We start from the raw sequence: 24102 nt of genomic DNA on the forward strand, positions 1-24102 counted from the left end.
TCTTCATATATGTAATATATGATATTTTAAATTAATTATTAAATGTTTTATTTTGCAGTTTTTTCTCCACTCATTGAACTCTAGCTACTTTCCTCGCCTATAAAGCAAGACAACTACTTTTGTGGATGGTATCACGGCTAAACAAATAATCAGAGTTAGACCTCTTTTAATTCGATTGTCGCGTAGATTTGATCCAATAAAAAAAGATATATACAACAACTTATATATATATATATATATATATATATATATATATTGAATTCCATTAAATGTTAAAATGAGGTGAAAAGAAAATTGATCTTTAATCTTCACAAACTCTTCCAAATACATTGGAAAACATACTAATAGTTTTTACCATTTTTTTCATTTTTCAACAGTCTGTTTCAAAGATCACTGTTGTATGCTAGTTTTTGATCATGCATATATATATATATATATACTATAACTCATATAACTGTTTCTACTTATGAGTGTAGTGGAGAAAAATTCCTTTGTACATGCATTATTTCCATGATAGATTGATACATAGAACTTTCACATATCATCCTAAAAAAAACAAGAGTCTAAAAATCTATTTAACATGGATAACCAATATAGTTAATTCATGGAAAAGATTTATGGATTTGTGATGATACAAATGTGATTTCTTGATTTGAGCTGATTTCTATGTTAGAGCTTTGCATGATGGATATCTTAATCACTGGTATTTTTCTAAAGAAAATTCGCTTTACAAGGTTTTGGTCACGTGATGAAACACGTGACTGGAAAACCCGTGGATCGAAATGGTAGGTCTGGGCTTTCGGTTATCCATTCGGTTATCGGTTGGGTCTATTTGGTTTCGGTTCTTTCGGTTCTAAAATTTAGTATCCATTCGGATATTTTGAAACTTCGGTTCGGTTTCGGTTTGGTTCCGGTTCTTTCGGTTTTAAAATTTAGTATCCATTCGGTTATTTTGCTTAGGATATTTTCGGATATTTCGGTTATTTTTGAGTATTTTCGGATATTTTTAGATATATTTCGATTATTTTCGAGTATTTTAACTATTTTTATATATTTTTCAAATATTTTTGTTTATTTGGTCTATAAATAACAAATTATTTTGGAAATATAATTGTATTTCGGATATTTCGGTTACCCGAAATATTTCAGTTCGGTACCGATTCGGTTACGGTTATTTCGGTTATTAAATTTACTATCCATTCGGTTATTTTCAAAATTCGGTTCGATTCGATTTAGTTTTTTTACTTTAGTTTCGGTTTATTTGATTCGGTTTATTTGCCCGGGTGGTTTTGGAACAAGCCATGTTGAAGGCCCAATTGCTTTTTACTACAAGACAAAACTGTATGAAAATTCTGATTTGGGTCAATGGCCTACATGGCCTGCACGTGCAAAGTCCTATTTCTTACTTTCGGAAAACAGTAAAAAATGTAAAAATAAAAACTTTAGTGGAACAAAGAAAGCAAATAAATCACGTACACCTTAATTAATACTGCTTCCGTTTCGTTTTACTTGTCTTTTTAGAATTTAAATTTTGTTTTATAATAGTTATTGTTTTAGGTTTTCGATGCAAATATTTGGTGAAATTCCAGTTTTATCCCTATTGTTTTAATGTTTCGGTCAATAAATTTTTTTATAGAACATATTAATAAAGGGTAAAATAAAAAATTTAATGCTTTTCTTAATTTATGTGAGAAAATCTTAAACGACAAGTAAAACGAAACGGAGGGAGTACTATATTTTTATTTAATCTTAATTAATACTACTAATTTCAGTTTAATAATTGTGCTGACGTTTTCGACGAATAGTTCTGTTTTTTTTACTAGGCACTGCATTTACAGATATCAATATTCATTATAGGATATTTACTATAATGTCTGGATTTTAAAATCGGGAAAGGATTAAGACTCGCACGTGTCACTGATGGGTCAAAGTGGGAATGAATTTGATGAGAAAACTATAAAAGGGACAAGACAAAGCGAGTCAGAGACTCAGAGTCAACCTTAAAATTCATATACGTCATAACCGATTGTTAGGAATAAAATGCTCTTCTTCATCGAATCAACTTGTCCACTAGCTTTCCCTACTTCACTAAACAAAATTAACTTGATTTATAGAAAGAAAAAAGGGCAAACATACTTGATTTATACGTTGAAAGTTTCTTCCGTTTTCTATTTCATATTAAAAAGAGTAATTTCCATTTACATTTGATTATTGAAAATAAAATATGCCATGTGTTGTGCCATATGGACTAGTTGCCATGACTTGTCGACATACGATAATGAATCAAGTTGGATCAAGTAATTCTAGCTATATATAATATGAATCTATATTTTATTTATGGATTTGTGTTTATACAAAATCAAACAGAGAATTACAAGTTTGTTTTCTTTCTTATGTTGATAATAGTCAAGAATATGATTGATATGAACATTATAAAATAATTAAGAATATTGATCAGTTCCAAATGGGACTTTTTGAGCCTTAACAAAAAAACTATTTGAATATATTTGGAATAGATGAAGCTAAAATCAGTTCAAACACCTTTGGGAGCACATTTCAAATTCATCTAAAGATGCACAATTTTGCAGCATCATGTATGCTAAAATTAGTTGAAGACGTGACTTAGCTCATTTTCTTGAAGTTGTAAGCATGATTATGAGTTTTCCTTCTCTTGATCATTTGAAGGAATTCAAATGGATGCTGAGGTACACAAGATAAATCGAGATGTCAGATGTGCTATACAAAGAGTTCTTAATACAATGTTAAAGGTTTCACAGTTTCATGTTATGCTTCTATATCATTGACAAAAGAAGATCAATCCCATGGTATTTGTTTATGTATGGAGGTAATTTTTTTTGTTTTTTTTTTTTTGGTGGTAATAGATATGTTTAAGATAATAATTGTAGTTTAAAAAACTAATTGATAAACCTTAAATTATTTTTAGGTAAGTGTTTCGTTTTTAATCGTACAAAGGTATAGTTCATAGGGAATAATATTGACAGAAATAGACCGAGGCTAGATACGAAAAGAAATGATAACACTTACTTATAATTTTGTAATTGATATACGTATATCCATTATCCAAATAAGAATAAGTTGGATTACTTATTCAACTAAACATTAGTTGTTGCAATTTGGATAAAGATGCAAGGATTCATGTAGACAGAGTCATCATCATGAGAAAACTAAGTCAACTTAAACTTCTATTAAGAGCCTAATTACTCTTGGATTTAATGCGACCAACTTTTGGTGGAGCTGACTAAAAGTTTGCTTTGTATTGCTTTCAAATGCAATCTGCTTTAGGATAATGAAATAAAGACTTATTAATTTAGCTTCAAGTTGGTGTAACGTATAAGCCTCAACTTCACATTATTAGTTTTGCTATATTTTTTTTATGTAATATTTTAGATTTTATCATTACGTCTTAAGAAATGATTCATTTTATCTTTATGTCAAAAGCAAATTTTTAGGGGTTATATACAGGCTCAGACCTGGGCTAAACCGAAATTCTTAACCGGAATTAGAGATATAATCTAATGTACTGATTTATACTTGTACCAGTTTACAGAGACTGACTCTATTAGGATTTATACATCAATAAAAAACTTTCAGTGAGTCATGTTCGTTGTTTTCAAGAGTTATATATATATATTATACATATAATGAACTAAGAAATTATATATATATATATATATATATATATTATCTTTCAAATATTAGAAAGGATTTTCATATTTGTTTTGGTTCTAAATAGGTGAATAATATTTGGAGAGGCCGGTATGTGGGGCCCATGATACGGGCTTACTACAGAAATTGTTTTCACACGTTGGGCTTTTTGCACGTGAAAGTGACCGTATCATGTTTTTTGAGACACTATTGGGCCCACATGTTGAGCCACTTGTTACGCGCTCGCGCCCACATGTGATTACTACCTGTTTCAGCTTCACATATTAGACAACAATGCTTGAATTTTGTTACTCTTTTCTCATTCAAAATAATTGATGTTTAAGAATTTTCCATATAAATTACATAAGATATAATATTAAATTTTTTCTACATTAAAATATAATTTAGTATCTAAAATTATTTAACAAATAACATAATTTTTTTTTTCAAAAAACTAAGGTAGTGATTTGAGATTTTTTTTTCCTTCATAATTTTTAGTTTATGGTTTATAAAATTTAATAAAGTTAAAGAGGATATTGCAGTTTCTTGTTTACGGTCGTTTTGACCTATATTGTTTTAAGTAGTCGCGATTTTGTGAAAATGGCGATTTTGTGAAAATGGAGATTTTTTCACCCGAGAGATTATTATAATTTCTATTTTCTAGTACTCTGGTATGACGTCACTCTGTCGTAAGTTCTGAAGTGTTAAACAAAAGTCACGAAGTCAACCATTGTTTATCTTTCTCATCCAATTTGATTCAAACCCATATATTTACGATTTAACATTAGTCGACTGTACAAATAAATGACCAACATACAGTCATTTAGTGCTATTACTTTGAGACTAATAATAGTTAAGGTCTTTGGAAAAATAGATAAGTAAAATATTGTAAAGCAAGACAAATTCTTGATTTTCTTTACCTAACGTAATTGTGTATTAAAAATTTTTATAACTATGGAGAAGACATGCGATTGACCTATTCCGTCTTGGTGGTTAAGACAAATTGTCTTATATATCAGTTAGGACCCATATATAGTTAAGGCCTCATATGTCAACCATAATAATCATACAAGGAATATTTTAATTGAATCAATTCATATAATTACACAAACATGTTAATTATAAACCACAACCAAATCAGTAAAGTAGAATTAGTCATTTACTCTTGAGTTTTCACATCTACATATATTGAATCCAACAAATAAATAACTTGTTTTGTCTTCAGAAACTATGTTTTCCCCTTCTCAAGTAAATGCTACACATTGAATCCAACAAATAGATAACTTTCTAAAAAAATTCCTACGTACGGCTTAAGATTTAAAGAAATAGACAAAAAAAAATGTCCAAGTTTTCGATTGTTTTCAATTCCTTCTATACTCTTTATATTACTCTCGTGTGTATGGAAACTTATACATTAATGTACAAAACACCAAGATTTTAGAAAAATATGGAATTGTAATCAAATCGTGAGTCAGGGAATAAAACTAACTATGAAATAAAGTTATGGGGTCAAAATATAGATTTGAACATTGGCTAATGTCTCAAACAGTAGAGTTACGTTGTAGCCATTTCATCTACTTCGTTATACAATTAAAGTTCAAAGGATTATATAATTTATATGAAAATCTTATCCTTTCATGTACCTCTCTGGGCCTAAATAAAATTCCTCGAATGCTTCAGCTTTCTTGGAAGACCTTCCCATATTTAAACCAACTCTACAATAAGATTAACATGTTTTTGCATCACTATATCTCTCGTAGCTATTGTTTGATATTTCTTCCTTTTGCATGATTGGCTAATTGTATCTTACATTTTGTAGATAGCCTTTACACAAACGGCAATGTCTCTATGTTTTGTATTAGGAAATCTACCGACACATTAACAAAATATTTACATATAGAGGAGTAAAGTTAGTATGATTGCATATGAAGTTAAATTATGGGCCTAAATAAAAGGAGTTAAATCATTGAGAGGAGCAATGACAACTTGTATTAATAAATAATAATAATTGTTGACTTGATTAACTCATTTATTAGTTTTTAGTGTCACGATTATCACATCAAGGACCCTTAACCAGTGTTGCCGTCGGAAAAAAATCGAGTGTCCACATTTTTCTTACTAAAAGAGAGTAACTATTTCTCATATAATTATCAAAAAGTTATGGAAAAGAATTATACCAATAGAAAATTTAGTTGTCTGAATGATTGTCAATTTGTCACCATCTTGAGTAATTTTCAGTAAGATGATTTTATTTTATTTATATATATAGTATTATTTATTTATATTGTGATTGCAGAAAGTAACATTTGTGTTTATCTCCTATTACTGTTAAGATTGATTTCTTTATTGACAATACTATTGCTGTAGTTGACAATTCCTTTTGTAGTTGCAGAACATGAATTTTTCCCCACAGAAGTGTATATATGTATGTATTAAAAGTCTAAAATACAGAAAACTTGTACGTCTTTGCTTCTTCTGATAAGAACATTAAAAGATCACTGTTAGAGTTGATCATAGTCTCAAAATGATTAGTGACAACTTACTTTACAAATATGATTTCTATATCTTATTTTGGTGTGCGAAGAGAGACACATATATCGTGTATCATTCAACGTCGAGTTTATTTTTGCAAGCCCTAAAGTTTTAGAACGATCAATTTTCAATGATACCATTTACTGGGCCAGTGAGCTCATAGCTTATTTGGGCATTTGTTTTTACATATATAATACAAGAATAGTGCATGGGCCTCGACCAAAGTGTACTGTTAAGTTTTGACATTATAAGGAGCAACAAAAACATAGTAAATTCTGTCGACGGATCCATATCAATCCTTTATCCTTATATTAACCCTACTAAGTACTAACGGAAATTGTTTCACGAGATATCAGATCAGTATTGACTATTGAGTAAAAACTGAAAGAAATTGAAATTCACTATTAACCGATTGATTTACAAAGATTGTTTTACACCATTCTTCATTGCATTTTTCAATCATTGGAATCTAGAGATCATTTGAGGCCGAAATATAAACTCACTGTAGTTTTGTTTTTTTTTGAAAAAGAGAATTCACTCTAGTTTCTGCCCTTTTCATTATCTAGTAACAATAATTACAAACTTATCACTAATTTTCCAACAAAATTATCCATCGATTGGTTCAACGTTCTTTCAGTATCAAGGTCATTATACATTTAATATTAATAGGTTTCGACTCAAAATTGTGTGTATATATACAAAGAAGAAATTAGTATATGAAGTCGCTAGATCATAATGTGAATAAATAATCATCATGTGGAAAGAGAGCATTCTTTTTCTTCATAAATCTTGATAGTGGAACACAATATGCATATATATAATATATATGATAATATGAAGCACATATATAATAAACTCATCTCATTGACGCTTACGACTTAGAAACGTCGACTCTGATTGACAAAGTCAATCTCCCAATATCTAGCACTTTCTATCATGTAGCCCATATGTATCTTAAAGAAAATCATATGAATCTCATGATTACAATGTTTGAAATCACTTGCGAAAAAAGGTTAACATGAGAGGGCATATGTTTAAAGATTATACTTACCCTCCAAAGATTTAATATACAGATATATACCTGTATATATATATATATATATATATATATATTCTACATATGTAGACAGAGCCGAACTAAACGTATAAAAAATAATCAGAACCGGGCAACCGGCACTTACCATTATGCGGTTGAATTTGATGACAGATTAAAAACTTATCGATCTAATCATTTATAGTCGTCGGATTGATTCGATATGGTAGGTTATGAAATATAATGGAGCATGAGGTTCTTGTACAGACGTTAAATCAAGGAGGGTAAGTGGCTTCTTTGTCTAAAGATTCACACTGTCTCTTTGTTCCTTTTCTTTTTTTCGATTACGACACAAACCGATCTTTCACTAACGCTGTAAGTACGGCCGTCCACTAATTTAACATTCTTAGGTTTAGTGTAATTCCATTCGATCCTCAACTAACTAAATTGTTTTCAATTATAGTCATAATTTTTATGTTTGATAAAAAGCAGGAAAAAATGAAAAAATAAATAAATAAACTCAAGTATATATTTGTCCCTCACACAGGTTGAATTAGGATTGGTTAGGGAACGAAGTTTACAAAGAAATTAACAACTTCCTAGTTCAAACACTATATTTGAGTTAAATACTTCCCACTTTAATCTAAATAACGTGAAAATAGGAGATCTATAGAGAAAAGTTAATATCTTTACAATGGATTATATATATATATATATATATATATATCTATATATATATATCTATATATAGACTATTCTATACTTTCGTTTGTGATTTGTATGTGAACAAAGCTTTCTTACAGTGTAAAGCATATATAAAAATTTGTACTTTTCTCGAGAAGCGAAATCTTATTAATTCAAGCATATTTAAAACCCCTTTAACTAGAATAGGGTATCAATCTCTTATACCCTAATCACCATTAGTTTTTTTTACTCAAAACAATTAATTTGTTTAGATAGAACTTGAGAGAACAAAGTCACTCCAAATAGAGTCAGCAGTTAGCCATGGAGGAAGATGGAGATTACTAGAGTCAAAAACAGTGTGACGTCAATAAACAAACATTCAAAACTAAAACCAACACACAAAATTCTTCTTGTTATTGCGTATACGTGGCGCCAAATAAACAAACATTCAAAACCAACATTTTAAGTTACTAAGCTGTCCCTCGTTAATATAATTAAACTTATGATGTCTCTTGTTAACAAATTAAAGTAAACCTAAAGTGCTCATAACAATGAGAAAAAAACCGCCACATGCATGTGATGCAACATCCATACATAAGTAAATCATTTGGGCTTAATTCCAACTAATCTTTAGATTTTACAGGCTTCATATATATGATTTCTATAGTTAGCTTTGTAAGTAACTAATGGCATGATTAGATGGTGAGTTAAGGTGCAATATAAGATGAGATGTCCGAAAAACGACAAAATCCTTGCCCAAAAAAAGAGAGAGACAAAGGAAAAGTTAAAGAAAGGCACCTTATGATTAAGACACTCGAACTTACACTAAAACACAAATCTAAAAAGTTTTAGATAAGATCCAAAGATGAATCCACCTTAGAGGCAGGCTTTAACCAAATTACTATGCATGGTGTAGAAACTGCAACTTACGCGTCTTTTTGTATGTTATCTTGTTATATACATATCGTTGTTAGTTTGTTACAAATGACTTAATCAATAAAATTTAAAAATTACTTATCAAATAATATATCATTAGTAGAAATGACAATATTTCATATACTTCTTCTCATGTTATCCACAAAAGCATCTGATTCATAAATCTTGAACTTGCCTCTCTTTTTTTTCTTGGGGGTAAAATATGAGTTGAGACGTTTTAAAACGTATAATATGTAGATTGAGTCATCCGATCCACTTTGAAAAAATAAAATATATTTGGAGATAGATAGGCATATATATTATGAAAGTTAAATCTGATTTGATCATTTAAACTTTTATTAGTTTAAGATTTTGATCCAAGTATCGAAAGTTTTATAATATGTCAAATTGTAAATTAGCATATATGCTCGATTTTGGGAAAACATTGTCTGAAAAAAATATAAAGTGGAGTGTGGAGACCACAATTCTTTTTGGGAACACTGCTCAATATTGCTACTGCGGCTAAGTGGCAAAGACCTACCCCTACTGTTTCTTTCCCCTTTTCATGCTTCTGGTGGACCCAAAAATAAGAGCCCATGGGCCCAAAACTTTTTCGAGATTCTCTTCACTGTTCTCATCCCCAAGTCTAAATCTGTAAATCATCTTCCATCGCAATTATTGGCGACTTAATAATCTCTATTCGTTAGCTAAAATACTAGTAGAGAATATATACATAACATAAGGCTGTGAAGTTTAAACTAAAACACGTTTTGATTTATATAGATCATATATATCAAATCGTCTAGTGAATCTAAAACGTATAACGTAAACCATAATTCATAAAAAAGCCAAACTAAACTGAATCAGTGATACTAAATCAAAAAGGAATTGAATACGATCGAAAAGCGTATTTTGGATACTAAATCATTTGCATGATGGCCTATTAGCATAACATGCCATGCATTTTTAATTACCAAAAGTAAAAGTAAAAATAAAACGTGTAATGCGAGAATCGAGACAAGGGTAAAATTCGCTTTCTGTGACCTGTCGGGGAGTAGATGTCTACACAAAAACGTAACATGTGTATATTATATAGTTTGTATAAACAATTTATCAATTACCATTTTCTTAAATCAACATTTTGTAATAATTTGTGTTTAAACCCGCCAAAAGAGGAAAGAGTTTTACTTCTAATTACGGATTATAAACTTATAAGAATATAAATTACGTAATACTTTCGTCCACTTTTGGAAAATACGATTCCAAGAAAAAGAAGATTAAAGTAAAAAATAATAGAAATATCTCTCACACAACTTTTTATCATCTCTCTCTCAAATAAACCTCACAATTTGATCCCAACTTCAGAATTTTTTGTTTCTCATTTCTCTCAGAAAGTGTTTTTTTTCTTCTTTTTCTTTTTGTAATCACTAAATGCTTCAAAAGTTTGTCCACAATTATATTTTGAAAAATGTCTGAATCTGTAGCAGCAGAGCACGATTACATAGGTTTGTCAGAGTTTCCAACCATGGAAGAAGCAACAACAATGTCTGACAAAACCAAAACCAGAGACAATAACAACGGTCTCAATTTCAAGGCTACCGAGTTGAGACTCGGTTTACCTGGTTCTGAGTCACCGGAGCGAGTCGATTCAAGATTCTTGGCTCTCAACAAGAGTAGCTGTCCCGTGTCAGGTGCCAAAAGGGTGTTCTCCGACGCCATCAACGAGTCTAACAAATGGATCTTCTCTACCGGATCCACTACTGCTACTGGTGATGTCGGGTCGGGTTCTGGTCCCGGTAGCTCCGTCGTAAAAGATGGAAAGTCGACAACTTTCCCTAAACCGGCTGTTCCGGTTAAGGAGAAGAAGAGCTCTGCAACAGCTCCAGCTTCAAAGTAAGCTTTTTTTTTTTTGCTCTGTTTTAGTTCTTACTGAGATATTATAAAACATAAAAAAGCTTTGATGATGATTTCTATGAAGAATGATTCTTGATGGGTTTTCTTTCATTGAACAGAGCACAAGTGGTGGGTTGGCCACCAATAAGATCATTCAGGAAGAACTCAATGGCTTCTTCTCAATCTCAGAAACCAGGTAATAACTCAGAGACTGAAGAAGCAGAAGCTAAGTCTGGACCAGAACAACCTTGCTTGTATGTCAAAGTGAGTATGGAAGGTGCTCCTTACTTGAGGAAAATCGATCTCAAGACTTACAAAAGCTACCTTGAGCTCTCTTCTGCTCTTGAGAAGATGTTCAGTTGCTTCACCATTGGTAACGGTTTCTATAGTCTCCTTCACTGAGATATATAATACATATGACTGAGTTAGTTGTGTAACTGTTTTCTTTTGGGTGTTTTTGGTTCTTTTTTCAGGTCAGTTTGGGTCTCATGGAGGGTGTGGGAGAGATGGGTTAAACGAGAGTCGCTTGACTGATCTCTTGCGTGGTTCTGAGTATGTTGTTACCTATGAAGATAAAGACAGTGACTGGATGCTCGTCGGAGATGTCCCTTGGGAGTAAGTCTTTGATTGCTAATTTTAAGAAACTTCTAAGATCAATCTCAACAGCTTGATTGTTGTATACTATAACATCTAGTAATTTATCATATCTAATATTACTGTTTTTTTCTCTGCAGAATGTTTATATGCTCCTGCAAGAAGCTGAGAATCATGAAGAGCTCTGAGGCTATCGGCTTAGGTTAGTATTTCTTTACTAAATCCTAGTTTCTGTTCCACACCCATTGTGCTGGGCTTTAAGATGTATTTAGAAGGTGGTCCATTTTGAACTAAGACCGCCTTCTAATACTTTCATGATTCTTAAGCTTATTGCTGGATTCTTCTATAGACATTCCGAGCTCTTAAACACTAGGAACTTACTACTGCACAGAAATGAAGAAACCATCACGTACACAATGTTTCTTACACAAATCTTTGTGTTTTCTCTTGCAGCTCCAAGGGTGATGGAAAAGTGCAGAAGCAGGAACTAGGAAAAGCCCTTTTATGTGATAATATATGATTTGGGAAAAATATGTTTTAAGAAATGTATTAGCCATTTTGTTTTGAAGTATTCTTGTGTGTTTGTGTGCTAGGAGTGATGTTTGATCTTTCTTAAAACAGCCTCTACTAAGCTCTAATAAGGCCTCTTCCTCTTACTTCTGTCTCTAATCAATCTAATGAAACATATGGGTTTGTGTATGTGTGTTTGCCAAGGAAGACTTCATAGTTTCATATGTATAAAAGGTTTTGGAAGTGTGTAAGCGGGATGTGGTTTTCAATGTTATTATATATGCCCGGTTTGGTCTTTGGATGCATACATTATTAAAGAAAATATTTCTCTAGTTCATGAGTTTCCATGGAGTTATATTGATCCTTTGATAGAGCTTATAGCATTCAAACAAAAAGATTTCAAAGACAAGGGTTTATTACTAAACATGTACAACAGGTTTAAAAGACGCATACCACTTACTAGCGTTTCCACATTTTCATACTAAACATATTTATCTATACTAAAAAACCTAATCCTCAGATTCCTTCTCTTTACGACTTCTATGTACAAAACGAAAGTGAAGACACCCGCAAAGGCTTACCAGGATGGCAGAGTAACTCCGATTTGCTTCGTTATGTCTCAATTTTTCTGAAAACTCCAGCTTCTCTTGCTGAGGTTGCTCACTATCCAGCCAAAGTCAAGTAGATTTTGCCCGTATTGTATCTTCACAAGGTAGCTTCTGTAGGGTATTAGTATGCTCTTGAGACCTGAGAGCATTCAAGATAGATAGTTTCAAGATATATCATCAAATGGAAACGGCCATTCTCAGATATCACAACCACAATAATAAAACAGATTATGAAATAATCTCACATCTTCCAGTGTTCACATCACTTATTTACATCTAGAGTCACAAGATGAGCCCCAAACCACATTAATATAATAGCATAAGGACATTGTAAGTAGTTACCTGTAATGCACATTGTTTTGTAAAAGTGAGCAACTTGAGCATCTCCCCTAGTAACTACACGCTTATTTGATTCCAAACACTCGAGAAACGCCATGTCAGCTTTAAGCAACTCTGCCTGGTCATGAGTATCATAACCAATATCATGGCAATAACAGCAATGATCTAACCAATCAATAGGTCTCTGATCCCAAACCATCGAACCTCCATCTTTCCCACTAGACCAGTTAGGTCCACAATAATGTCCATATCTCGGGAAAAGCTGTGAAAGAAACGCCCTTGTCCCTGTGTGCCATGGAACCTTGGACACATAAGGTCTAAACCGATAAACAGTATTCACACCATTTGATCTTGAAGCTCTCCGAGAAAGGGCATGCCTTTTTAACCCTCTGTTGATAGTAGTGGGTTTCTGCTTTCCATCAGCGGCATTTGTAGCCCAAGGAAGAACTGAATTAAAGGACCAAGTCCATATCTTTATATCAAATAAGCCTTTCTCTTTCTCTGACTGTTTCAGAAGAAAGGTTGTTCCTTTCCCTTGTTCTGGCTGTTCTAAGAGAGAAGTTGTCGTCGATGTCACGGTTTCAATCATAGTTACATCTTTCTTTGAGCTGATGCTGCCAAACCAAGAAAAACTTGGTAACCCAAAATTCATCTGTAAATAACAAAACAGTGCAAAAGACTAAAGTTTTAATTTTTATAATTGGGAAAAGTTTCGAAATTGCGAAAGATCAACAGTCAAAACCTAGAATTGAACATATGATCGGATCTCAAAAAGGAAAATAATAACAAAGAAGGATAATTCGAAAGAGGTTTTGCATTGAGATTGGAATGTTCACGAACCTGAGCTGTGAGAGACGCTGCGAGAAGAGACAGACACACGTTTTCGTTTTTTTCCCTTAAGCAAATGACAACCTCGGAAACCTTTACTTTATCTTTCCCTTATTGGGCTTAAAATTTAAATGGGCCGGCCGACTTTTTTAGCCCATATGACAACTAAATTGGTGGAGATTGTTTTTTTTGTGTTTTTATATTTTGTTTTTAAAAATGCACCTTTATAATGTAAAATAAAATCTCATATTTTCATGAACAAAAAATTACAGGTTTTGATTAAAAACTAATCAAAAGTGTGAATACTGAAGATTTTGTCTACAAAACAAAAAAGGAAGACTTTTGCTTTAAACTCATATGACAAAACAGAGCTCCCTTATTTGAAAACTTTGATCAGTTATCTTCTCCAAGAGTAAACTTCACAAACCTTCTGACTTTGATGTTTTCCCCAAGAGTAGCCACTGTTTGCTTCACCAGATCCTTAACCAGAACACTGTCGTCTTTAATGTAAGGCTGCTCAAGCAATGCCCATTCTCCAAGCCTCTTTGAGATTCTTCCTTCAACAATTTTCTCCCTTATGTTCTCTGGTTTCGACAAAAGATCTTCTCTTTGCATCTCAATCTCTTTTTCTTTCTGCTTTATCTCCTCTGGTATGTCCTCTATCGAGACATATTGCACCTGCGAATAGACATTTCAGGTCAGTGACCACTAACTGGTGTAACCCATTGTTTCAGCTGAGGGCATTTTCTTACCTGTGGATTAGCCACTGCTTGCATTGCAAGATCATCAACCAATTCCTTGAATTTTTCGCTTCTTCCGACAAAATCAGTCTCACAGTTCACTTCTATCAGAACTCCAATCCGAGAATCGTGGATGTATGAGCCGATTCTCCCTTCTGCTGCAAGCCGGCTTGATTTTTTATCAGCTGACGAGAGACCTTTCTTTCTAAGGAACTCTTGTGCTTTCTCAAGATCTCCTCCGGTCTCCGCCAATGCCTTCTTGCAGTCCATCATTCCCGCTCCAGTCTCTTCACGCAGTTGCTTTACAAGGGCAGCTGAAACCACTGTAGTTGCTGGACTGCAGTGCCATAATGCAAAAAGTTTAAATCTTTCTATAGTCAACATTTTAAGAACTTGTGTCAAGAAGGGAGAAGATTATAAAAAAACTCTCACCTTGCAACAACTTCCTTGACCTCTTCAGCTTTTGGCTGTTCTTTCTCCTCTTTAGCTTTTGGTTTAGCTGAGGTTTGGGCAGCAACCTCAGCAGCAAAATCCTGGCTTTTCTTCTCAAGACCTTCTCCGAGAGTGTACCTCACGAATCTCTTCACCTTGATGTTTTCTCCAATGGTTGCAATCCTCTGCTTTACAAGATCCTTCACTATCACCTTATCGTCTTTAATGAATGGTTGCTCAAGCAATGCAAGTGCATCTAGCCTCTTCTTTATCCGACCTTCCACTATCTTCTCCCTTATTTGCTCCGGTTTCGACAAAAGATCTTCCTTTTGCATCTCTATCTCTTTTTCCTTCTTCACAATTTCTTCTGAAACATCTTCTGTTACAAGATACTCTACTTGAGGACACGCAGCCACCTACATGTCAGGTCAAATTATGTTCTCAGTTGTAGCAAAACAAAGAAAATGTTTCAGCTAGAAACTTGGAGTTACCTGCATCGCCAGATCATCAACAAGTTCCTTGAAAATGTCGCCACGTGAGACAAAATCAGTCTCACAGTTAACCTCCAAGAGGACACCAATTCTGCTGTCGTGGATATAAGCACCGATTCTTCCCTCGGCTGTGGCTCTGCTTGCTTTCTTATCTGCGCTCGCTAGTCCCTTCTTGCGGAGGTACTCTTGAGCTTTGACCATATCGCCCTCACTCTCTGAAAGAGCATTCTTGCAGTCCATCATTCCTGCCCCTGTTTCTTCTCTCAGCTGCTTCACTAGAACTGGTGAAATGCCTGTTACATTTTTGTGTTAGGAGATGGAATCTCACATAAACCGTTCGGTCATGAGTCAGGAAGTAAAACGGGTAAAAGATAGACAAAAGAAAGACCTTTGATGCTATCATCTGCAGTAGCGGTGCTGCCACTTTCCTCAGAAGAAGCTTCTGTGACTATAGGTGCAGGAGTCTCGACTTCAGCAACAGGTGTTTCGGGCACCACTTGCTCCTTCTCAACCTCTTCACTTGCTACAGCTTCTGAATATGAAACTTCATCGGTGGCTGAATTTGGAGGAATAGAGTTCTCAGCAATTTCCTCTTCATCTGGTCACCAGTAGAAGAAAAGGGTCAATGCTATTACACATTAAAACAATGAACTGATTCAATATGATAGAAGGCAATGCAACCTACTTTTGGTTTCTGGAATTGGAGGAACCACCTCCTCAGCTTCAGCTGCTGCAGCAAGTGTTTCCCTTTGCTCTTCTTTTTCTGGCAAATCATCTTCAGCTTTGGTAGCTAGCACTTCTTCTTTTTCTACCTTGGGAGTTTCTGACGAGGGAAGTTCTTCACTTGTTACTTCAGATGAGACAGATACCGATTCCTCGACTTTACCTGAAGAGACAGAGGTTTCAGCTTCTGGCTCTACTGGTTTCTCAGCAGGTGGCTTCTCTGCCTTTTCCTCCCTCTTGTCAAGAAACGCAGCAATCTCTTCGTTCTTACGGAAAGCAAGCATAAACGGATTTGTGGCTGTATGCACAACCCCTTGAGTAGTTGTTTCATCAAACTTACCATCATCTTCCTCTTTCATAGTTAGAGTAACACGTCCCCTTGCTATCTTCAACACACGAACCTTAACCTCTTGTCCAGCTTGCAACGAAGAGCCACCCATCATCATGCTTCCAATTCCATCATCTGCTTCCTCAGCTGTCGGTAGAAACCCTTCTTCGCCTTCTCCTATAGTTATAAACGCCCCTGACCTCGTTAAATTCTTCACCACTCCATCCAACATCTGCCCTTTCACAAACTTTGAGTTAAAGCCATCTCCCTTCCTCTGTCCTCCTTTCGAAGCATCCCTTTTCCCTCCTGATCTCGGCTTATCACTACCACCAGACTGACGCTTGGGAGGATCGTCATTCTCACGCATACTTAAAGAAATACGTTTTGACTCAATGTCAGCTTCCACTAGCCTTACTTTCACCTCTTGTCCAATAGTGACAACACTCGAAACATCCTTAACAAAGTTGTCACTCAATTGAGAAACATGGACTAATCCATCAGTGAAAGCACCAAAATCAACGAAAGCACCAAAAGGCTGAATCGCTCGTACTTTCCCAGTGAAAGAAGCCCCAGGAACCAGCTCCTCGTTCTTAACAGCCGGCAATTCACTCTTCCTTCCAGGTCTTGCTGTTCCCCTTGACTGAGATGTTGTAGCAGGAGCATCTGACTTCTCACTAGCCACGGTTTCTTTATCGTCAGAAACAACAGGAGTAGAATCTTGTTCCTCTACAGCCGCCACAACATCAGTCCCAGTAGCTCTACGTTGAGGATGCAACACAAACTGCCTTCCATGTGTAGGAAACAATCTAAGTGAAGTCGACAAAGGTAACACAAGTCTCTGCGTTGATGATAGAATCTGTTTCCCAGCTTTACGAGAAAAGCTACATTTGATGGAACAATCACTCTTCTTTACAGTAAAAGAAGCTCCAGGAATGAGCCAGGCATTGCTAATAGAAGAAGGTGTAATCGTAGCCATAGCTAAAAACAGTCACCTACACATAAAAAGCCATTACACACTTTCAAAATTGCAAGCTTTCCTCAGACAACAACACAGAGTTGAAACATAAAAGGTAAAAGACCAGTCTTTTCTCAATTTGAGTTGAAATTTCATTGCAGTCTAACTAAACCACTCAAAATTCCCATCCCCACAAAAGAAAGATAGTAAATTTAGGACAACCTTATCATGAAAACATGCGAAGATTAACAAGAAAGAGGAAAGGAGCTACCTTTAAGCTCGCCTTGCTCTGAGAAAATTTTCCCAGAAAAGGTAAAGCGAGAAAAATCGCTAAGGTTTAGTGTTTGACAAATAAAGCCCAAAGAGAAACCAGGAAAGTGGTGAGAGGCTTCAAATCCTTATCTCATTTTTGTTTCTCCTGTGTTTCTTTTGTTTGCGTTTTCCCTCTCTTGTTGGTGGATAGAGATAAGAGTCTTCGAAGATTACATACAGATGACTACTGTCTTTTTCTCTCTCTCTCTTCTTCATCAATCGGCTCAACAGGAGCCAAGTCGATTTGCCCAATATGACACTAAGGCCCATTATTCTTACGAATAATGTAAAGGCCCACTATTGATCTGGATTCAAAAGCTTGAGGCTTTGAGCTAAGGTGTGATCTGTGATGTACTGTGCGTTCGCATCCTCTCATAGTCTGGCTTTGATTACACTAGAAAACGCGTATCAGTTACTGGGACCATAAGACAAGATACAAGACTTTAGTTTTTGACTCTTCAAGTCGTTGTTGCTTCCTAAATATAGAAATATAGAGCCTCTTCACTTCTTTTTCAGATCAAAAACATATGGTAATTAGAAAGAAGAAAGAATTGCAAAACGATGAATTTGTTTGTACTAGTGCTTCTTCTTTTGTTGCAATTCTCCTCCAACAAAGCAGTTTCTGAGAGTGAAGAAGAAGGAGAGTTTGGCTTCAATGGTTACTTATACAACAGCTATGGAACTGCCAATCTTGACTCCAATGGCTTATTGAAGCTTTCAAACTACACGGTACAAAAAACTGGTCAAGTTTTCTACAACTTACCAGTACGGTTCAAGAACTCACCAAACGCTACCGTTTCGTCCTTCTCCACTACATTTGTTTTCGCTATAGTTTCTCAGATTCCAACTCTTAGTGGCCATGGAATTGCTTTTGCTATCTGTCCCACCAAAGGCTTGCCCTATGCTACACCCTCACAATATCTTGGGCTCTTTAATATCTCAAACAATGGAAATTTCTCAAATCATGTTGTAGCAGTTGAGTTTGATACAATCCAAAGCACTGAATTTAGAGACATAGATGACAACCATGTTGGTATCGACATCAACAGCTTGAGATCAGAGAAAGCTTATACAGCAGGTTATTACGAAGACGATGGTACTTTCAAAAACATGTCTCTCATAAACCGAAAACCGATACAAGCCTGGATTGAATATGATTCCTCAAGAAAACAGCTTAATGTCACAATTCATCCTATTCATGTTTCCAAGCCAAAGACTCCACTGCTTTCTCTAACCAAAGATTTATCACCATATCTCTTTGAGCGTATGTACGTTGGGTTCACGTCATCCACAGGCTCTGTTCTTTCATCCCACTATATTCTTGGTTGGACGTTTAAGCTCAATGGGACTGCTTCAAATCTAGATATTTCTCGTCTTCCAAAACTTCCTGATGACTATAAAAAAGACTCTCCGAGTAGTCTGAGAAAGATCTTGGCTATCAGTTTGAGTTTAACTGGCCTCACTGTCCTCGTCTTCTTGATCATAAGCGTCATGCTTTTCTTGAAAAGGAAGAAGTTAATGGAAGTTCTTGAAGACTGGGAGGTGCAGTTTGGTCCACATAAGTTTTCTTACAAGGATCTCTACATTGCCACAAAGGGTTTCAAGAACAGCGAGCTTCTTGGTAAAGGAGGGTTTGGAAAAGTTTACAAAGGTACATTATTGACGTCTAACATGGACATCGCGGTGAAGAAAGTTTCTCATGATTCAAGACAAGGAATAAGAGAATTTGTGGCCGAGATCGCGACCATTGGACGTCTCAGACATCATAACTTAGTTAGGCTTCTTGGCTACTGCAGACGCAAAGGCGAACTCTATTTGGTCTACGACTGTATGCCAAAAGGCAGTCTTGATAAGTTTCTTTACCACCGACCAGAACAGAGTCTTGATTGGTCACAAAGATTCAAGATCATCAAAGATGTTGCTTCTGGTCTCTGCTATTTACACCACCAGTGGGTTCAAGTCATCATTCACAGGGACATTAAGCCAGCAAACATTCTTCTTGATGATTCTATGAACGGAAGGCTCGGTGATTTTGGTCTCGCGAAGCTTTGTGATCACGGGTTTGATCCTCAAACCTCAAAACGTGGCTGGTACGTTTGGATACATCTCACCGGAGCTCTCAAGAACAGGGAAGGCAACCACAAGCTCTGATGTATTCGCGTTTGGAATACTAATGTTAGAGATTACTTGTGGGCGAAGACCCGTCTTGCCACGAGCATCTTCGCCGAGCGAGATGGTTCTTACTGATTGGGTGCTAGATTGTTGGGAAGATGACATATTGCAAGTGGTTGATGAGAGGGTTAAGCAGGATGATAAGTACCTTGAGGAGCAAGTAGCACTGGTTCTGAAACTCGGCTTGTTCTGTTCGCATCCGGTTGCAGCAATTAGACCAAGCATGTCAAGCGTCATCCAGTTCTTGGATGGTGTGGCTCAGCTACCAAACAACTTGCTTGACATTGTGAAAGCTCGAGAGAACGTTGGAGCCATTGAAGGCTTCGGTGAAGCAGCTGAATCCCTTGCAGAGCCTTGTTCGGTGGCTACGTTGACGTTTACCGAACCATTTGTCTCGCATGGGCGCTAAAAGATCAAACCCACTTGATAACTTTGAATTATCTTCCTCTTCACATCCTATATGTATGAACTAAGTTTCGATTTGTCAAAAGAACCTGTGTTTGCAGAACTACTGTGTAATTACTATTTAGCCGATGTTTGCAAATATTTACAAAATTACTGAAACCAAATCGACTATATATAACTCTTGTTAGAAGCATCTAAGATAAGAGGAATATTGAAGAGTTGATCAACGGCAAAGCTTCCAAGTTTTGTTATTGTATATGCCGAGGAAGAGAGAATTCTTTTCTGGTGTTTTCATTCTCACATTCTATAACATTCGATTTTACACACAGTTTAGATTTAGATCAGGTTGTTTTTTTGGTCTTGGTTTCAGTTGGTTAAGGCTAATCAGAAATAGGCATCCTAAATGGAAATGAGGAATTGTTTTACTGAAGGAGATCAGAAAACATGATCAATTTATATGACCAGAAAGATCCTAAGCAGAAGCAAAAGTATTATAACAAAGTGTAGAGGAGGAAAGCCGATGATGACGATATGATTATGATTTTACATGTAAAGGCCTTCAGGGACACCTTCTTTCTTCTTGAACATAACCTTCTCCTTCGCTTTCTTGAAATCAGGATGCGTCACCTGAACAAACCCAATTAAAACACATTTGCATCAGTAATTGCCCAAGTGGTGTGTGTGTGTGTGTGTGCGCTTGTACTGAATGGTTCAGAGCTTTTACCTTCATACGCCGCTCCCTCAGAGCAAGTAGACCAGCCTCGGTGCATATAGCCTTGATATCTGCTCCTGAGAACTCGTCTTTCGTCATCACAAACTCTTCCAGGTTTACATCTTCCGAGAGAGTCATCTTTGATGTGTGTATCTATTTTATAAAAATAACTCACAGACTCAATAAACAAGAAATTTTTAAACAAGTCATTGATTTGTTCATCTCAGCAGAATTATTAATTACCTGGAAGATACGCCTTCTTGTTTTGATATCTGGGAGAGGGAACTCAATTTTCCTATCAATCCGTCCAGGTCGAAGCAGTGCCGGGTCAAGAGTCTCGATTCTGTTTGTTGCAAGGATGACCTTAACATCTCCTCTTGAATCAAATCCATCAAGCTGGTTCAGAAGTTCCAACATAGTTCTTTGGATCTCACGTTCACCTCCTGAGTGAGCGTCATACCTGTTGTTTCAAACAACAAGTATCAGATGCCATTATCAATGGGTTATGGATCAGGTTTGTGTAATAGTTTGACTTACCGCTTGGTACCAATAGCATCAATCTCATCTATGAAGACAATTGATGGTGAAAGGTCATCGGCAACTCTGAAAAGCTCCCTCACAAGCTTAGGACCATCTCCCAAATACTTCTGAATCAGCTCACTACCAACAACTCTCAAGAAAGTAGCTGATGTAGAATTCGCCACCGCCTGAAATAAGATCAAGTTAGAAGAGCTCATTCCCACAATGTTTGAAAGTAAAGTAAGAACATGCATGAAACATAAGATAACACCATCAAATTGCAACAATCTCATACTTGTGATAGAGAGAAACGAGAAAGTAAAGACATTTATAGAAACAAGTTATTCAAAAGATTCTCATCCATGAGAAAAATCTTCTAGCTAAGATCTAATGTATGAAATCTAGATGACCAGCAGCACACAAAAGGTCTGGCCTTTGACCGAACAAGCGATTCACTGAATGTAAATGAGACGGTAAATAGTAAACTAAGCTACACTTCGAACAAACACTAATAGTCACTAGATTCTAGGTAGAAAGACAAACCTTAGCAAGCAATGTCTTCCCAGTTCCAGGCTCACCATACAAAATCACACCCTTAGGTGGCTTAATACCAATATCTTCATACAACTCAGGATGAGTCAAAGGAAGCTCAACAGCTTCCTTAATCTCCTGAATCTGAGCTTCTAAACCTCCAATATCAGCATATGACTCCAAAGGAGCCTTCTCAACTTTCATCACAGACACCATTGGATCCACTTCATCTTGTAGAATCCCAACAACAGAGAGAACCTAACACAAAACCAATGAAAAACCCTAAATCCACAACAACAGCACACATCAAAGTAAGATCTTAAACCCTAATTCACATACCTTATTATGCATCAAAATCGAACATCCAGGTTCAAGCTGATCTTTATCAACGAAGGACAAAATCCCAACATAGTACTCAGGCCCAACAGAAGAAGAAACAATAGCGTGATTCTCATCAATCAACTCTTCCAAATTACCAACACTCATAGGTGTACCACGAAGATCATCAACCTTAGATCTATCTTCTTCAGCTTTCTCTTCCTGAGGTTTCAACCTCTCTTGATTCGCAACAAACTCTTCCTCCATCAACAAATAATCCTTGATCCGCTCCAATTTCAGTAACCGGAGCTTACACTTAGTAGACGGAGTCACCGTCGGAAGTCTCGCCGCCGCCTCTGGCCCTTTCTGCTTCCGTTGCTTCCTCCCTACACGAGCCGGTGGTGCCGCCGGCTCGAACTTCTTCTCCTTCTTATCTCCACCATCAGGCTTCCGATCTCCTTGCCGATTCAATCCTCCGGATGGTCCTTGACCCATGATGATTCTCTTCTCTCTCGATTTCTCTTGAGTTCTTCAGGTTACTTTGTTTCTCTCTTGTACTGAGATTTTTGGCTTTGGGAAGAAGAAATGTCTTTTATTTATCTTTACTTTTTTTTAATATCAGAACTAGGCCCAATTATTAGGGCCCAATTATAAGTATTAGGCCCAATTATATCTTGTACATGATACATTATTGATCGAAGATTACATCTCTGTGGTTAGATTGATGAGTCCAGTTCTGATTCACTTGAAGGTGCATTCACTGGAGGGATTTTTCCTGTTTTTGATGGAGCATCCCATGTATACATGAAATATTCTCCTTCGAATTTTTTGTTGCGGACATAGACTCCTTCTTCTTTTGCAGTCCATCTACATACATTAGGATGCATACCGGTACATGTACCATCTATAAAATCTTTGTCTGGACGAAACGCAGCAAAAACCACATAGTGTTTGTAATTTGGTCCCTAAACACACAAAAATAAAATAAAAATTTATAGTAGCATCAGTGAGTCAAGTAGTACAAACTCATTAGGGTTAGAAACTAAATTGGATCGAATCAAAATAAATTAACCAAATTTTTTTTATAAACCGACTTATTATGTAACATTAAACGCAATAAATCATAACAAAATTTCAGTCAGCTTGTAAACTCTATTAAAAAAAGGTGTCATATTATATACATATGAAGATAAGAAAATTTTGGATCGAACAAAAAAATCAAATATGTTTTGTCTGGTCAAACTTTTCAGTAACATAACAAACATAAGCTAATCATAATTTTTATACATGAAACATATGTAGAGAAAATGTTTAAAAACTTAAAAACTGTAATTTTCTTACCTGCCATAAATTACACCAGTACAGAGTTTTTGGAAAGATAGTAAATTTAAACTGAAAACTTTCACCGATATTAAGATATGTAATTGGGAAATCGTGAGATTTGCTCTTGCAATGAACCCTCAGTATCTTGTGAAACTCAAGTTGATTTACAATTTCGACATTAAATTTTCTAAAGAGAGGAGGCATCAAATAAGAGTTTATAGAATCGAACGAAAGGAGGATAAAAAATAAACATAGCAAATGTTTTCCCATTTTCCTAAATATTTCTCAAATGTAATAAACTTTTGTCAAAGGTATATTACATTGTCTTATATATGCACACACAAAATACGAACAAATATATTTTTCATATATTTGCCAAGTTTTTTTTTCCTTCTTGTTCAATTCTATAAACTCTAATTGTTGACTCCTCTCTATATTCAATGCTTTGACTTTATTTTAAAGAGATTAGTAACTTACTGCCATAACTGTATTATCATTTTAGTGTCACCATTTGTACTAGTTTTATGGTCATAAATGGA

General features: G+C 35.3%; 6 protein-coding genes across 6 annotated transcripts; 2 read left to right on the forward strand and 4 right to left on the reverse strand.

Moving 5' to 3' along the window:
* The first annotated feature begins 10148 nt into the window (after positions 1-10148).
* Positions 10149-12122, forward strand: LOC9305525 (auxin-responsive protein IAA27). The gene is made up of 5 exons (XM_021019435.1): positions 10149-10723; positions 10843-11096; positions 11197-11338; positions 11458-11519; positions 11771-12122. Exons 1-5 carry the CDS (start codon positions 10299-10301, stop codon positions 11806-11808), a joined length of 921 nt encoding a protein of 306 aa, XP_020875094.1. The 5' UTR covers positions 10149-10298; the 3' UTR covers positions 11809-12122.
* A 38-nt stretch (positions 12123-12160) lies between these two features.
* Positions 12161-13720, reverse strand: LOC9303498. Its single transcript, XM_021019436.1, has 3 exons — positions 13615-13720; positions 12778-13426; positions 12161-12574 (listed from the first exon to the last, which is right to left on the reverse strand). The coding sequence occupies exons 2-3, from the start codon at positions 13424-13426 to the stop codon at positions 12447-12449; spliced, it is 777 nt and encodes a 258-aa protein (XP_020875095.1). The 5' UTR covers positions 13615-13720; the 3' UTR covers positions 12161-12446.
* Positions 13721-13832: 112 nt separating this feature from the next.
* Positions 13833-17777, reverse strand: LOC110226774. Its single transcript, XM_021019434.1, has 7 exons — positions 17543-17777; positions 15951-17308; positions 15654-15863; positions 15266-15558; positions 14775-15190; positions 14355-14679; positions 13833-14280 (listed from the first exon to the last, which is right to left on the reverse strand). Exons 2-7 carry the CDS (start codon positions 17290-17292, stop codon positions 13996-13998), a joined length of 2871 nt encoding a protein of 956 aa, XP_020875093.1. The 5' UTR covers positions 17293-17308; positions 17543-17777; the 3' UTR covers positions 13833-13995.
* A 314-nt stretch (positions 17778-18091) lies between these two features.
* On the forward strand, positions 18092-20353 carry LOC9305526 (L-type lectin-domain containing receptor kinase V.9). The gene is given in 2 exon segments (XM_021018269.1): positions 18092-19662; positions 19664-20353. Coding segments are annotated over 2 exon segments (2019 nt in total). The 5' UTR covers positions 18092-18144; the 3' UTR covers positions 20165-20353.
* A 198-nt stretch (positions 20354-20551) lies between these two features.
* On the reverse strand, positions 20552-22817 carry LOC9303499 (26S proteasome regulatory subunit 4 homolog A). Its single transcript, XM_002869409.2, has 6 exons — positions 22262-22817; positions 21935-22180; positions 21410-21579; positions 21116-21332; positions 20885-21025; positions 20552-20787 (listed from the first exon to the last, which is right to left on the reverse strand). The coding sequence occupies exons 1-6, from the start codon at positions 22733-22735 to the stop codon at positions 20704-20706; spliced, it is 1332 nt and encodes a 443-aa protein (XP_002869455.1). The 5' UTR covers positions 22736-22817; the 3' UTR covers positions 20552-20703.
* LOC9305527 (S-protein homolog 21) lies at positions 22746-23894 on the reverse strand. Its single transcript, XM_002869410.2, has 2 exons — positions 23582-23894; positions 22746-23205 (listed from the first exon to the last, which is right to left on the reverse strand). The coding sequence occupies exons 1-2, from the start codon at positions 23831-23833 to the stop codon at positions 22957-22959; spliced, it is 501 nt and encodes a 166-aa protein (XP_002869456.1). The 5' UTR covers positions 23834-23894; the 3' UTR covers positions 22746-22956.
* Between the last annotated feature and the right edge of the window lie 208 nt (positions 23895-24102).

Source organism: Arabidopsis lyrata (assembly GCF_000004255.2).
Source record: "Arabidopsis lyrata subsp. lyrata unplaced genomic scaffold ARALYscaffold_7, whole genome shotgun sequence".
NCBI lineage: Eukaryota > Viridiplantae > Streptophyta > Magnoliopsida > Brassicales > Brassicaceae > Arabidopsis > Arabidopsis lyrata.

Coding starts and splice junctions, on each gene's coding strand:
- LOC9305527 (XM_002869410.2), bottom strand. CDS start 23,833: ATGGGAAAACATTTGCTATGTTTATTTTTTATCCTCCTTTCGTTCGAT. Junction 23,206..23,581: donor ACTGGTGTAATTTATGGCAG/GTAAGAAAATTA, acceptor TTGTGTGTTTAG/GGACCAAATTACAAACACTA.
- LOC110226774 (XM_021019434.1), bottom strand. CDS start 17,292: ATGGCTACGATTACACCTTCTTCTATTAGCAATGCCTGGCTCATTCCT. Junction 15,864..15,950: donor TCCAATTCCAGAAACCAAAA/GTAGGTTGCATT, acceptor ACTGGTGACCAG/ATGAAGAGGAAATTGCTGAG. Junction 14,281..14,354: donor AAGCAGTGGCTAATCCACAG/GTAAGAAAATGC, acceptor GTCTATTCGCAG/GTGCAATATGTCTCGATAGA.
- LOC9305525 (XM_021019435.1), top strand. CDS start 10,299: ATGTCTGAATCTGTAGCAGCAGAGCACGATTACATAGGTTTGTCAGAG. Junction 11,097..11,196: donor GTTCAGTTGCTTCACCATTG/GTAACGGTTTCT, acceptor TTCTTTTTTCAG/GTCAGTTTGGGTCTCATGGA. Junction 11,339..11,457: donor GTCGGAGATGTCCCTTGGGA/GTAAGTCTTTGA, acceptor TTTTCTCTGCAG/AATGTTTATATGCTCCTGCA.
- LOC9303498 (XM_021019436.1), bottom strand. CDS start 13,426: ATGAATTTTGGGTTACCAAGTTTTTCTTGGTTTGGCAGCATCAGCTCA. Junction 12,575..12,777: donor CAAAACAATGTGCATTACAG/GTAACTACTTAC, acceptor GAATGCTCTCAG/GTCTCAAGAGCATACTAATA.
- LOC9303499 (XM_002869409.2), bottom strand. CDS start 22,735: ATGGGTCAAGGACCATCCGGAGGATTGAATCGGCAAGGAGATCGGAAG. Junction 21,333..21,409: donor GATGCTATTGGTACCAAGCG/GTAAGTCAAACT, acceptor TTGAAACAACAG/GTATGACGCTCACTCAGGAG. Junction 21,026..21,115: donor CAAGAAGGCGTATCTTCCAG/GTAATTAATAAT, acceptor TTTATAAAATAG/ATACACACATCAAAGATGAC.